Source organism: Arvicola amphibius, chromosome 12 (assembly GCF_903992535.2).
Source record: "Arvicola amphibius chromosome 12, mArvAmp1.2, whole genome shotgun sequence".
Lineage (NCBI taxonomy): Eukaryota > Metazoa > Chordata > Mammalia > Rodentia > Cricetidae > Arvicola > Arvicola amphibius.
Window position 1 is genome coordinate 20130755 of NC_052058.2, and position 14492 is coordinate 20145246.

At 38.9% G+C, this 14492-nt stretch overlaps 1 protein-coding gene across 1 annotated transcript in view; it reads right to left on the bottom strand.

Annotated features, from left to right (window-relative positions):
* Positions 1-380: 380 nt before the first annotated feature.
* Spta1 (spectrin alpha, erythrocytic 1) overlaps positions 381-14492 on the bottom strand; it is a 71204-nt gene continuing 57092 nt past the window's right edge. Inside the window, exons 42-52 of the mRNA XM_038349580.1 lie at positions 14034-14110; positions 10922-11131; positions 8458-8754; positions 7845-7957; positions 6766-6783; positions 5981-6032; positions 4806-4993; positions 3010-3063; positions 2386-2532; positions 1556-1700; positions 381-506 (exon numbers count right to left, since the gene is read on the bottom strand). Of these exons, the coding sequence (XP_038205508.1) occupies positions 381-506; positions 1556-1700; positions 2386-2532; positions 3010-3063; positions 4806-4993; positions 5981-6032; positions 6766-6783; positions 7845-7957; positions 8458-8754; positions 10922-11131; positions 14034-14110 (1427 nt within the window). The remainder of the gene's footprint in view (positions 507-1555; positions 1701-2385; positions 2533-3009; positions 3064-4805; positions 4994-5980; positions 6033-6765; positions 6784-7844; positions 7958-8457; positions 8755-10921; positions 11132-14033; positions 14111-14492) is intronic.

Sequence of the window (14492 nt, forward strand, 5' to 3'; positions counted from 1 at the left end):
CAATTTTAGTTAAATTTCCCCTTTAAAAAGAAATACTTCTGTAATCAGAATGCAGCAAAATCCTAAAGGTGTGCAGAACACGCACAAACACACACACACACATGCACACACTAAAATCTTAGAACCCTAGTTAGAGACTAGGTGCATTCAAGCAATCATATAGTGTCTGTCCTCTCTCTGTAGCATCAACTTCAACTTGATAAAATTTTAGATTTTTTAATAAATGTGAAACAGACACACACAGACACACACAGATACACAACACAACACACACACACACACACAGAGCATCATCTTCCCTCCTTCCACACTTGTCTGTGCTTCTTCTCCCTCAACATTTCCTGCCCCACTATGATTTATGATCCATAAGAATCTTTTTATCAGTTGCCAAAGAATGAATTGGTGAAGCCTACATAGTCGTAGCCAGCAGGTTGACTTCGACCCCGTGGGTCCATATATTGCTGCATATGTATGGTGCAGAACGACACTTGTTCTGGTGTGAGAGCCTGGAAAGAGAAAGACAGTTACAGAAATCCAGCACTAGTTCTCTGTGTGGGCTCCCTACCATTCCTAAACTCAGGAGATGGAGAGTCTTCGGGAGAAGCAGCCTTGTTCCTATCACTGCCCTCTCTCATAAATTTATTACCTCCAATGAAAAAAAATGATTCATATTTCTACCTGAGTCTTTTTCATACCTCCTCCTTTAATCGTTTCTGATAAAAATGAATATATGCTGCATTATGTTCATTATGGTCTTTCAAACACAATTTATTATTGTTGATCTCCACATCCCCCATTCATTTCCTCCACCTTCCTGCCTGTCCGGTACCCTTCCATCCTTAGAATTCCTCTGTCCGTTTTATACATCACATGTGCTCTGTCAGACCCCACTTCTGCTTCAAACCCTCTTTTCCCCACTGTGGTTCTCCTTCTAGTTTCTCAGTCTATCCCTATTCATACCCACCTATAAACATGATTACAGACATCACCACCTAGGGCTCCGGGGTGAGACAGACTATTACTCAGACTAGCTTTTTTGACTCCTGATTGCCACACTTAACACAATAATTTTTAAATTCATTAATTTTCTTGCAAGCTTTGGATTTTTCCTTATGACCCACATGACCCAATAAATTTCACACACACACACACACATCCCTACTATATCTATATCTGATAATGGATAATAGATAAAGGTAATTATATAAATACATATATATCATATTTTCTCATTATCTATTCAATAAACAATGGGCATCAGAAGCAAATATTTCTATTATCTAAGTTAGGCTTATTAGGTAGAAATGATAATAAATTGTTGAAAAATTGAGTTGTAGGAATTGAACTGACTATAATAGTCAGTAGAAAACCTTTAGAGGTTTTGGATCTGGAGCAAGGTAAAAGATTTAACTGAAACAAGTGGTACATTGTTGAAGAGAAGGTCTGAGGCAATGCAGTGGGTCCATAGGTGGATTTATAGAGGAAATAGTCAAGGTTAAGGTGGCTCCAACCAAGGTTACAGGGTCAGCACAGAAGACGCAGAAATCTCTCTCACCTGCTTCATGTCCTCTTTGGTAATATAGGCCTTGCCCTCTGCCAGGGCTTGGAATCCACTTTCTATGTCATCACTGGTCTTGATGTTCTCTGACTCCTTGTCAATCAGGAATGACGTATAGTCCTCCAGAGAGACATAGCCTTTCCTGTAGGAGAAAGAGAGCAGGAGCTGAGCCTTCTGAAGGCAAGCCATGTGTATTCCTTCCATCCTGTGCAGTATCTCAGGACCAGAGGGAAGTCAGAGCCTCTTTAGTTCTCTTTCAAGCAGGCTCTCTGACACATGGGTTCTTGTCTCCGTTCTGACCCCCTATTACCCTCTACAAAATCTCTGAAACCCCAGAAGTGTCTACACGGCTCATCAGCCAGGGTTTTTCTTTCATTTCCTATCAGTGCCCAGATAATAATCCCCTTTCCACTTCCATCTTTAGAATCAGAAAGAATTAGCTTCTTACTATAACATCTACCCAATACTCCACCATAAACTGTGGGCTTTGAATTACTAATTTCTCCGTAAGAGCTCACAGAAAAGAGAGGATATTTATTTTCTAGTCCCTCTCTCATAAATAGCTGGAAATTACAGAATAAACATAATCACCAGTTGAGAAAACAGTAGAGCTTGGGACTAAGTTGAGGCCAGCACCATTTACTTCCGAGCCATCCCAACAAACAAACAAACAAACAAACAAAGCAAGCAAGCAAGCAAGCAAACAAGCAAGCAAGCTTCTCAGTTGTCTTATTTGCTCATTTTCAAATAAGTTAATTCAGTGTTCCAAAGACCATTTCACTCTTTGTTCATCTCAAGACAAGTCCCAACCCTTAACCTCTTCTTACCTCCCTGGATCCACAGCATTCAGGAATTTCTCAAACTTGGGCTCAGGTTCACCTTCCTCTACCATAGGCAGGTAGTAATTGAGTCCTCTCAGGCAGGACCTGAACTCTTTATGAGTCAAACGCCCTGTTAAATTCTCATCAAAGTGTCTAAAGAACAAAAACATTTTTTTTCAAGCTCAAGAAAGATCCACGATAGAACAAAAAAGATCAGGTCCTGTTATATTGACTAGATCTTTAATGCATGCCATAAGATTGCTGGAACACAGAGCAGAGAATCTATTTGTTTCTCTGAGTGTTTTGTTAAACCCAGTAAAGGAAGAACTAACATAAACTGTTGAATAGTCATCTCTCAAGTTTTACCCTTATAAACAGCTCAAATTCATAGAGAAAATGTAGTCACTAGTTGAGTAATGTTTTAAAGACATGTTTTACTTTCAAAATCCAGGATCTCACAGATTATTAAAATCAGATATTAAAAACTAATACTGATGCTAATTAATGTACCTATACTAGATCTTCACTGAAGATACCATCAAGACACATAGAGGGGGAAGTTATTATTTGCAAACTTACTCTGAACATTCTAGAATACTAAAAATCAGCCAATTATGAATTTATACTCACTTATATGTGGTGCTAAATTCTTTCAGTGTCTCTTCACTCACACCAATGGTGTCCCTAGAAGGAAAAAATATAAGTTAACTCTGGAAATGAAACAGGAAATGTCAAAGGACTGCCATATGAAAGGTAGAGAGATTCTAATGAACAATGTATCATTTGAGTTATCCAGTTCAGAGGGTGCCAAGCTATGCTCCAGGAGCCAAGTTCAGCCTCCTCTCGTTTATAAACAATCCATGTTTCTAGAACTGCTTTAACCATACATAGACAATATCTACTGACAAAATTAGGAGCATTAGGGTTGGGAAGAGGGGAGCGCAGAAAGGGAGGAGGAGAAGAGAAAAGGAAGGCAGAAGAACTTTCAAGTTCAAGGAATGGGATATTCAAGATGGGGGAAAATCAGAGATTGAGAGCAAGGAAAGATATATTTTGATTGAGGGAGCCATTATGGGGCTAGAAAGAAACTTGGCACTAGAGAAACTCCTAAGAATCCACAAGAATGACCCCAGCTAAGACCCCAAGCAATAGTGGAGAAGGTGCCAAAACTGGCCTTGCTCTGTAGTCAGATTGAAGACTATCTTAAATGTCACCATAGAACCTTCATCTGGCAACTGATGGAGATAGGGACAGAAGCCTGCAGAGGAGCACTGGACTGAGCTTCCGAAGTACAATTGAAGAATGGGAGGACTAAGAATATGAGCAAAGAGGTCAAGACCATGATGGAGCTAATGGGAGCTCATCAGCTCCAGTCAGACAGGTAATGAACTAGCATAAGATCAAGCTAGACCTTCTGAATGTGGGTAACAGCTGTATAACTGAGGCATACTGTTGGGCCACTGGCCACTTCAGGATTCATCCCTGCTGCTTGTACTGGCATTTTGGAACCCATTCTCCTTGGATATAAACCTTACTCAGTCTGGATACAGTGGGCAGGGCTTTGGTCCTTCCTTGGAGCAATGTGCACTCTGAGGAGTGAATGGGGTAGGTTGGGGGAGGAAGTTTGAGGGGATGGGAAGAGGGGAGGGAGTGGGAACTGGGATTGGTACATAAAATGAAAAAAAGATAGTTTTCTTTTTTAAAAAAAGAAAATATAAAAGAATGGTTTTAACACTTCTTTATAGTTGAACACAATCAAAACAAAAATATTGCATGAAGCATGAAAAACAGGTGAAATTCAAATTTCAATGTCTACAAATAAAGTTTTATTGGAACACAGCCATGTTCATTCAGTTACGGATTTTCTTTGGCTGCTTTTCAGTACATTAGCAAAATTGAAAGCTTCAACAGAAATTTAATAGTTCGAAAAGAATTATTTATAATGAGGTAATTTACGGAAAATGAATGTTAATTTCTATTGTGCAAAAAAAAAAACTTCCAAAGACTATTGTGACATAAACCTGCTGTGATAGGTTTAATTTATCTAGAAAAGATTAAGTTCTTCTCTTATGTCCCATTAGTTCACAATTTGAAACTTCCATTCCAGATATTATATCATCAGCAGAATTTTATAAAAGGAAATAGTTTTTGAAAAATCATAAGATGTTAAAGGGACCCTGAAAACTGGATGGAGGACATGAACATCTAGAAAGACGATGTGTACACACACAGGGAGGGGTACATCTCTTATTTCATAGTAGACCCTGGTACAAAGACAATTGGCCCAATTGTGGAGCAGAAAAGAGAGAATATTGGGATGGTAGGTATGCCTAGCATCTCAGCAGTGTCCTAAGTCCAGCCTAGTTAAACTGCAGCATCTAACATCACCTGCCCCTCGCCTTGCCCTGAGTTCAAACCATCATTACTTGGCCTGGATCTGTTGCTCCAGACTGTGTTGCATTCGCATCCCCAGCTGGTGCAGCTGATCCCACTGCTGGGCCAGTCCGATGGTGCTGTATTTGATGTCGAGGATCAAGGCCTCTTCCATGCTGTCCCCGAGGTCTTCAATCGTAGTCAGATGTCGCTTCATTGCTTGGATCTCTTTTTGCTTCCTCTGGGAAAAAGACAAAGAAGAGAGACAGTCAATCATGCCAGCGGTTACAACCTAAAAGATAGGGAAAAGGGACTGAATTCCCCAAATTTGTTTATTTTCAAAGGTCTCCTTATTCTCTATGAAGCATGAGCAACTCAGGAAAACTACTTCACATCCACAACCATCCCTTTGTAAAACAGTAGGAAGTCTATAAGAGATGATATCTGTCATCCTGGAACTCAGACACCACCAGGTCTAGTCATTGTACTATGAATTATCTTCATTCACTGGGGCTGAGCTCTCTGGCTTATCTAATGCTCTCAGTGTATCTATTTCCTAGACTCCCTCATCATCAGCGATGATGGCTTGATGTTACCATCTAAGCACATTATGTAAAAATTTTCTACATTTTCCCAAAGCATTCTAACAAAGGGGAAATGTTCACCCAGGAGTTGATGGAAAAAGTGACTCTCAGGGATGGGTGAAAACTTCAATATAAAGCAGATCAACTCTACCTGACATCTTATTTTTCTCTCATTAGGAACAAGTTATATTTAACTATTTTTTTATGCTGGAAAGAGGCAATACAGCATGTAAGACTGAGAAATACTCTTCAAATCACTGCTTCCCTCAATTGAAAAGAAAAGATTTACATTTAGTTATATCATCTGGCTACATCAAATAATAGAAATGTATTGACACTCCAGGTTATGGGCTAGAAACATGTACATTTGCTCTTTTAGTTACATCAGCAATCTTTAATGTATATATTAGCTCGGTTTTACTGTCGCAGAAGTAGACACTCAAAAATTGAATTAAACTTAGGCCTGTATCAATAATGTGGTGGTCTATAGTTAAAATGCAAATGGGCATGAGTAGGACTCTGACCTTGGTTTTAACCTTAGGTTACCACTACCTAAAATATCACTGGGTTGCTTCTATGTGGTTTTCCCTGTGCTTTTTAAAATTCAAGCCATGTCTTCTGCTAGTGAACACGACATTACTCACTTTATTTGCTTCGAGTTGGGATTCCAGAGTTCCTGTTTCCTTGAGCAATGATCTAATTAAGAATCAAAAGGAGACATTATTTGTTAAAACAGAAATCCATATTTCACAGACCCATTAGCTCAAAGCCTCTGCAGTTTATTGCTTCTGTTTCTTTAAAATTACACAGACTCCATAAAATAGTTTCGTGGCACTTGATTTTAATAAACAAGCCTTCTATCTGTCTATCTTTCTAGATAGTTGAAAAGGAAAAGTAAAGCCAGTCCTAGTTTTCTGTGTTTACAAGAAGGTGTCACATGTCTTTCTTAGTTCTACTCTCAAATGTAGTTATCCCTTGGTATCCTTGGGGGGCTCTATGGTGATCAACATAATGCATGCTGCAGTCACAAAATGGAAATGTGGCATGCAGTATGTGCGTATAATCTTTATGGCTTATAATACCTAATGCAATTTAAATAGTTGTTAAGTACTTTAAAGAGAAAGATGACAAAAATGATGTTTATATATTCAGTAGAGAGAGCTTTTCTGAGCATTTTCAGTCCATAGTTGGTTGAACATATAGATACAGTTCTCCTTGGATATGAAGGTTTTACATGTAAGATGTGTGAGCGAGGTACCACCTACTAAGAGTGTAGGACTAAGAGAAAATATGACTTTTTATTCTTGCCCCCCCAATATTTAATTAGGAACTGCCAGATTATGATGAGATAGGATACCTCAGCCCCAAAGTTTCCCTAATTAGTGTAGGACAACATAATAGAAGAAAGACAATTACAGAAAATACTGACCCATCCAGAAAGTAAGCCCTGGACATGATGGACCGGCCGGTGAATCACGAGAGGAAAGAAGGAAAACATACGTTAGCACACATAATAATTCCATTTTGTCATGTTGATGAAACATTTTAGGTCTGTTTTGGTTACATAATAGGAACCCATCCATCTATATGCTCCAAAACCTCTGGTACTTGGGGAAACTCAGAGACTTTGTGAAGTTCTCCCCTTTGGGACAAAGCAATCAGTATGCTAAATCTCTAGCACACACCACAGGGTAATGTAGGAATCAAAACCAGGGGCAAAGGGGGATGTATTGATTCATACAGCCTCAGCCAGATGTATGTTTTCAGATAAAATGCAGTTTTTCTTCTTCTTTTGTGTAGAAGCATTAATTATGGATCATCCATCCAAAACACTAAACCTCAAAATACCACATTACTGACCTGCTTAATGGGCATAGTCTTCATACTTTGGCCATTTGTTCTAACATAGTATACTTTTAATATATCCCCTTTTCCAGGTCATTTACTCAGAAGATGTGATACACATCATCTTCACATACATCTTGCACATAATAAATGAAATTAGGCTATATTATACTACTCCATTTTCATTATGGCTTTAGTTGGCAGGCAATATAATGGCTTGGTATTAGATGTTCACTGTAGGTTCTGTTTTTGGTCTTGTCAATAAGTACATCTGTGACCTTGAGTAAGACAATTTTTCTGCTTGAACTTTCCACGCTTTTAAACAAAGGAAATAAGATACATTCTGCACTTTTCAAGGTTGGTCTGACAGTTAAGTACATAATGGGTCTTGAAGTACTTTATAAAGTGCAATGTGGCATACAGTCACAGGACTATCATGTTGAAGTATAAGCATACACAATAGGAAGAGAAGTATGAGTATCAAGAAGAAAATAAAAAGGGTGGGTGAGAATAATGGACAAAGTATGGGATTGTGAAAGCAGATAAACAGAATCAAAAAATGGCCATAAGGACAGAGGACATACTACTTCCTTCTGCCACATATGTTATCCCTATTGAAAACAGTATATGTGGGGGGCTTGGTTTGAAGAAAGCACAGCAGACCTGGTCTCCTGGATCCACTTGAGGAAGTCACTGGCTCTCTGCTCAAACTCCTGGCACATTTCAAAGTTCGTGATCTGCCTAGCCTCTTCTTTCTTTAACTCCTGTTCCCGCTCCTACAAGCAACAAAGAGCAGAGATGATTCACAAGGAAGGAATAATTTTTATTATAAAAGAATCACTTTGTAGGTATAGGTACATATCTCTATTCCAATGTGAACCTGTCTTCCACAGGTACACATCGATGTGACCTATCTATTTATCTATCTGTCTGTATCTATCTGTCTGTCTGTCTATCTATCTATCTATCATCTATCATATTATTTTGCTTACTTCAGTCATTTTTTTATTTTTCCACAAACTCCAAGACAACAAACCATAAGATATACTTATTGTGACAGAGATATGTATGTATGTATATATATATATATATATATATATATATATATATATATATATACTTTCCAGTTTTCCTTAGATAGTTTTGGTTCTTGACTTCTGCCACAGTGTAATTAATGACAACATTCCCCTCTTTTCCCTAAGACCTCCATCTTCCATATAGGTTCACTGGTCATGTTTCCTATAGCAGAAGAAGCCTGGGTTGTCCCCCAGGATACCTTGATGATGTCAGGCAGGTGCTTCCAGATCCTGTCCAGTACCTCCACTGTTAGCCAGGTATAAGGACTGCTTGGTTGATTTAAGGCTTTAATCTGCTGGTCTAGCTTCAATAAATGGTTGAAGTCTTCTTGAGCCCCGGCTAGAGAGGCCAAGAAGGCCTCGTGTTCCTTTTGCAACTGCCGAATCTCATTCAGGGAGACACAGTGCACGGGCTCTGACAAGTCCTCTTCAGCATTCTCACACCAGTTGTTGAAGGCTGAAGCCTTGTGTGCAAATTCCATGAATAGCTCCTCAGCCTGCAAAAAAGACACCCTCATTGCTTCTGAAAATGTCTCTCAAGAGAAGAGACTATTGAGGATAAAAATAGTGTCTTCAAATACTTGCAGAGCAGCAATCTCAACTTGTGAGACTGAAATTAGCAGGGATGCTCTGATAAGGTGAGATGAATATAAGTTAGAGGAACTACCAGGGTTTAGCCTTTTCTCATTGTGAAATTCTCTAATCTTCCTACCATCTAAAGATGAAGAGAGTGACTGGCTCAGAATGTCCTTTTACCTCCGTGACTTTGAGGGAGGCAGTGGTAGTTTCAATCACCGTATTTCTTGTTTGGAAGTCTTGATCACAGTCCTACCTGGCATGGGATACACTTAGAAACAAGTGATAAATGAGAATCAAAGAGAATGACTGACACAAACCAAACAACTCTGTTCTATCCTTTACCCACTCCCTCTTCTTCCCCTTCAACTTTTGTAGATGGCTTACCAATACAATTCTTTGCCAACACCAAGCCACTTTCCCACCTTCCTTTCCAAACCCTGTGATCTCATCTGATGCCTTTAAATTTTAAAAGTCATGGATTAAACCCATCTTCTACACATGGACCTACGCTTCATGCATGACCTCCATGCTCCTACAGTGTTGTCCAGAGCTACCCACATGGTCAAAGAATGCTAAATTTATATGACTTGGAGACAGAAAAATCATAGACAGCTCCAAACAAGAAGTGATAAGTACACCAGATCCAAAGTACACTATGGGTTTTTTTTTTTTTTAACTCAACTGGTTGAATCGTCTGCATGACTAGTCTGAGCAATTATGAAAATAAATTTTCTTCTTCCAATTTAAACTAGTTAGAAGAAAAATTTTCTAACTAGAGAAGGTGATTATCCTACACTAATTTCAGTAATTCATATGTTAAAATAAACACAAAGAAAATGAATAAGATTTATAGACCATTTCATGTTTTATTAGGAGTATTATAGATTGATTGAATATTTATAATAAAAACTTAAAATATGTTTTGTTATTCAAAATTAAGGAAAACTGAGTAAGAAAGTCAAGTAACTTTCTTTGTTGAATGTATATATGCACAGAAAGCTGCCAATGTAATTGTTTTATATTTTCACTTAAGATTTATTTCTGCTGTGTGTATATCCTTTAATAGAATAGGGATTAACCAGGGGTTGAGACTTTGTGAGTTGTTCTAACTCCCTGCATTAAGTTATTGTCAAGTACAGTTGCTTCTCTCATCTAGAAATAGTAACATCACTGACTGTTCTGAACAAGTTTTTCTGTGGTGCTGAATATCAAAACCAGAGCCTTGTGCATACCTGGCTAGTGTCCTACCACCGACTTATGCATTGGGATTCACTACCAGTCTTTAAATTCTTTGACAGAATCTTGCTATAGAATCCAGTCTGGCCTAGAACTCTTGATCCTTTTGCTTCTGCCTGAGTCAGAAATCTGGAATTTTCGGCATGCACAACCACATTCAGCTTGGCATTTTTTTATTGTTGATATGCCTTATGGTTGTCATTTAATATGTCATTTAATATGCCTCAGAAGTTACCATTGGAAAGACACTTTATAGACTCTTAGATCTACCAGACCACTGCATTCCTAGATCCATTATCTCATCTAATAGGAAGAACTCAGAAAAGCAGAAGGGGATGAAAACATCTTCCTGTATCTTAAAAGGGCAGAACAAGGTTTAGCAGTAACACACTCAAGGATGCCCTCTTAGTCAGGGAGATACGCTGAGAACATGTTTTACAGCTACCTTTCCAGTGACCCTTTTATCTAGGTTAGAGAAACATACAGAACTTGCTTTTGTGACAGTTTTAGTTTTGTGTAAAAAGGCTTTCCACACTCTGGTTCTGTCCACCTCTCCCACTGTATGTGGCTGGCTTCCAGCCTAAGTCAACATAAAATCTCTTAACCCATTGAACACCAAACAAAAAGACCTTCTATTCACTCTAAGAAAATTAATTCCTTCTTGCTCAATAATAATGTTTTGTTGATCGTTTTCTTTGTCCTGAAATATCTATAAATTTTACAAATTAGGTTTCTAGTTACCGTGTCTGAATTCTCTGGCTAATAACCAGATAACTGAGACCCTATCATACTTCATTGCACTTCCTTTTTCACCTTACTCTGTTTTTGTTCCCTTCCCCCCTTTCTCACCTTCTGTAAAGGCAGCTGCTTCTCTAGTAGTTTCTGCCTGTGATCTTTAGAGGCTTCCAGCAGTTGCTCCCAGCGCTTCAACAACGCTTCGTGTCGCTCCTCAATGGCTTTGCTTTGGCTATGCTCAGCAGCCACAAGCTGGTCCTTCAGATCGGTGATTTCAGAAAGTCGTTCTTGCTGGAAGCTCTGAAGACTGGCATCCAGTGTGTCCTTAGAAGATAAAAACAGAAGCAATGAACAGGCTCAGTGATGCATCCAAAGGACCATGCACATCTGTGTCCTAACAGACTTTTATCATGGTTAAATGGCAATTGTTAACTTGATAGGGTATGTTAAAAAATGTGGTTAGAAAGTGGTCTAAGGACAAAAATTGTAATTTTGAGAATAAATATCTGAATTTGGAATTATGGTTAAGTACTAGTGTGTGTGTGAATGCGCATGTGTGTGTATATATACATATATATGATTATACAGTAGGAATAAAATTGTTAAGGGGATGGGACATAATGTGATATTTCAAATATTTACAATTAAAATGATATTCTTCTTATAACACACATAGGTTCTAAGAATTTCTTACATTGTTACACTCTACTCTTAGAGTAAAGGCAGTACACTGTTAGGGGCCTTGGGTACTCAAAAAACTCAAAAAAAACCCCTCAAAAACTCAAAAAAGCTCTGTACGTACTGGTTAGAGAAATTAAATTTTTGCAGAAATGTTAATATCAAAGTCACAAAATTCAGGACTGCTAAGTGAGTTTTAACAGAGTGACTTGCATCAGAGCACTTCTATCTTCCTTCTCCTTCTCCTCCTCCTCTTCTCATCTCTTTTTTTATACAAGTTCTCACTAGGTAGCACTTACTGGCTGGAGTGTGTCACTATGAATATCAGGCTGGCCTCAAACTAATAGATGTGTGCTGCTGTGGGACAATAGTCTTGTACCCTGTCACTTGTATTGTTTTACTAAAACAGCAATTGGCCAGTGGCCCGGCAGGAAGTATAGGCAGAACAACGAGGCAGGAAGTAGAGGTGGGACAACAAGAACAGGAGAATTCTGGGAAGAGGAAAGAGTCAGTCTGCAGTCGAGACACAGAGGAAGCATGATGAGGATGCCACACTGACAAAAGGTACCAAGCCATGTGGCTAACACAGAAAAGAATTATGAGTTAATGTAAGATATAAGAGTTAATAAGAAGCTTGAGCTAATAGGCCAACCAGTTTATAATTAATGTATGCCTCTGTGTGTTTCTGTGGGAATGAATGGCTGCGGGACTGGGTGGGACAGAAATCTCTGTTAACAATGTGCCCTCATTTGCCTCCCTCTGTCTGTTTCTGCCTATGTCTCTCAAGTGCTGGGATTAAAGCCTAGCACTTTATACTAATTCCCCCTTTTAGAATAATTAAAAATTTGATTGTATTTATTTTGTTATTTGTGTGTGGCATTTTATCTGCATGGATGCCTGTGGAGACCTGAAAAAGACATTAGGTCTTTTTGAACTGGAATTTCAAATAGTTGATACTACCATGTGGGTGCTGGCAATTAAACCAAGGTCTTCTGGAAGGGTAGTCAGTACTGTTAACTGCTGAGCCATCTCTCCAGCCCTTCTGAGAACAATTTCAAAATTATCGAAACATTTATTGTTTGAGTAGACTCAGAAAGCAACTGAGGTAGTTACAAATGGAGGGCCTATGATGCCTGAAAGGAAGAGTATTGCAGCGATGTCAATATTCACTCCACTTTTCCCTTCCAAGAATAAGCTGAGCAGGGTGAGCCATTCACAGGAAAGCACCTCTGAGCCTTTGGCAATCACATGCCATTAAAAGGACAGAAATAGCCATTCTGGGGAATTGGGGCATCCATTTTGGCAGATGCTATAGAAAGAGAACTGCAAGATTGTGGAGTCATTATTCCTCTGCATTTTAATTTCAAGGCACTTTAGATTCCAAAGCTGAGCAGGTGGTGTCCTAGGAGTCAAGCAGAAATTATATGAACAACCTCAGATGCTAGGCATGATTTCTTGTGATGTCCGAGAGCTGACTTCAGGATCTACCAAGCAGATGTTCTACTTAAAGAGCTTAGGAAAAGGAGCAAATGAGGTGTGGAAATCCTTACTCAGAGGATATATTTTGTATCCTTTTAATTCATGAACCAAAAGTAGAGAGTTTGGTGGAGCAGGTGTTAAAGCATCAAATGAAATTTGTGAATTAATTCCCTTGAATGTAATCAGATTTACCTTTCCAACAAAGCAATAAATCAGGAAGTAGCATGGTATTCAAAAATATAGTATTTATTAAAGACACCATGTGAAAGGCTTCATCCTCTATGCAATGATGATGCTGTGGGTTCTTTAAGAGATAGTACTGAACAAGACGTCCTTAGACCACTTGAACCAATGTGCACTGGGGAGATTTGCGTTGCTCCAGTATCTTTCTTACTTCCTTTATGATCTCATCCTTCCTCCTATGATCTTCCCATTTGCCAAGAAACCTTGTTGTTTCTTGTACTGTTTGAACTAACAGCATTATACTATGAATGAAATACTCTTTTTAAAACAAGCTATGTGTATACTTATTGGAAGGTTGAACTTTTGTTTTCTGTCTGTGTGGGAATGTTTATATGTGTGTGTCTGTGTCTATGCTGAGGCTATAGGTTGGCATTAGGTGTTTTCCTGATTTCTCTACATTGTCTTTTCTGAGAGAAGATTCTCTTGTTAAATGCAGAAGCATACATTTCCTAGATCTTTCTCTCTGCCTCCCAGGGCTGGTGCTGGGTCTGATCTCAGGTCCTCATGTTTGTGAAGCAAGTACTTTACCCACTGAGACATCACCTCAGCCCTAATTGAACATTTAGTTATGGCAACAAAATGGCCAGATTACAGAAATTAATAGGATACACAAATGGAGGAAATCAGAAAAGTCAAAAGTTGACTCTTGACAAAATTCAAGGTGAAAAACACCTGGAGCAAGGCCTCGAGGGGATGGAGATGATAGATAGATAGATAGATAGATAGATAGATAGATAGATAGATAGATAGATAGAGCATATTATATGCAAATTGAATTATAAATATTGGCCTCCCTGGCCCCATTGACATGGCATCCTTCTCTCACATGCTTCGCCAGGAGTGTGAGGAATGCAGTGAGGTCTGCACCGTTGGTCTTGGTCTTCAGACTTGCTTCCTTCTCACCTAGAAAACAGAGTCAGGAGGGAATAGTAGATGATTATTTGTAGTAGTCAGTGAGAACGCTCCCTCCTTCTCAGAACAGGTGACTCTGGAATACACATGCAGTGGGAAAAGTGGCTTCTGTCCTTAGGATAAAACTAAGACTGCTAAGTGCAGAAGAAACACTGAATTATGAAATGAAGAAAAGTTGAAGATTGAACATGAATTACTAACAAATCTACATATACTGCCATTTCTTTCCTAGGAGATTTTTTTTTTCTCCTCATGGTTTATTTTTTTTATATTTAAAAATTTCCATCTCCTTCCCTCCTCCTCCCCCCTCCCTCCCCTCCTTCTCCCCCTTCCCTCCCCTCCTTCTCCCCCTTCCCTCCCCTCCCCTCCACCC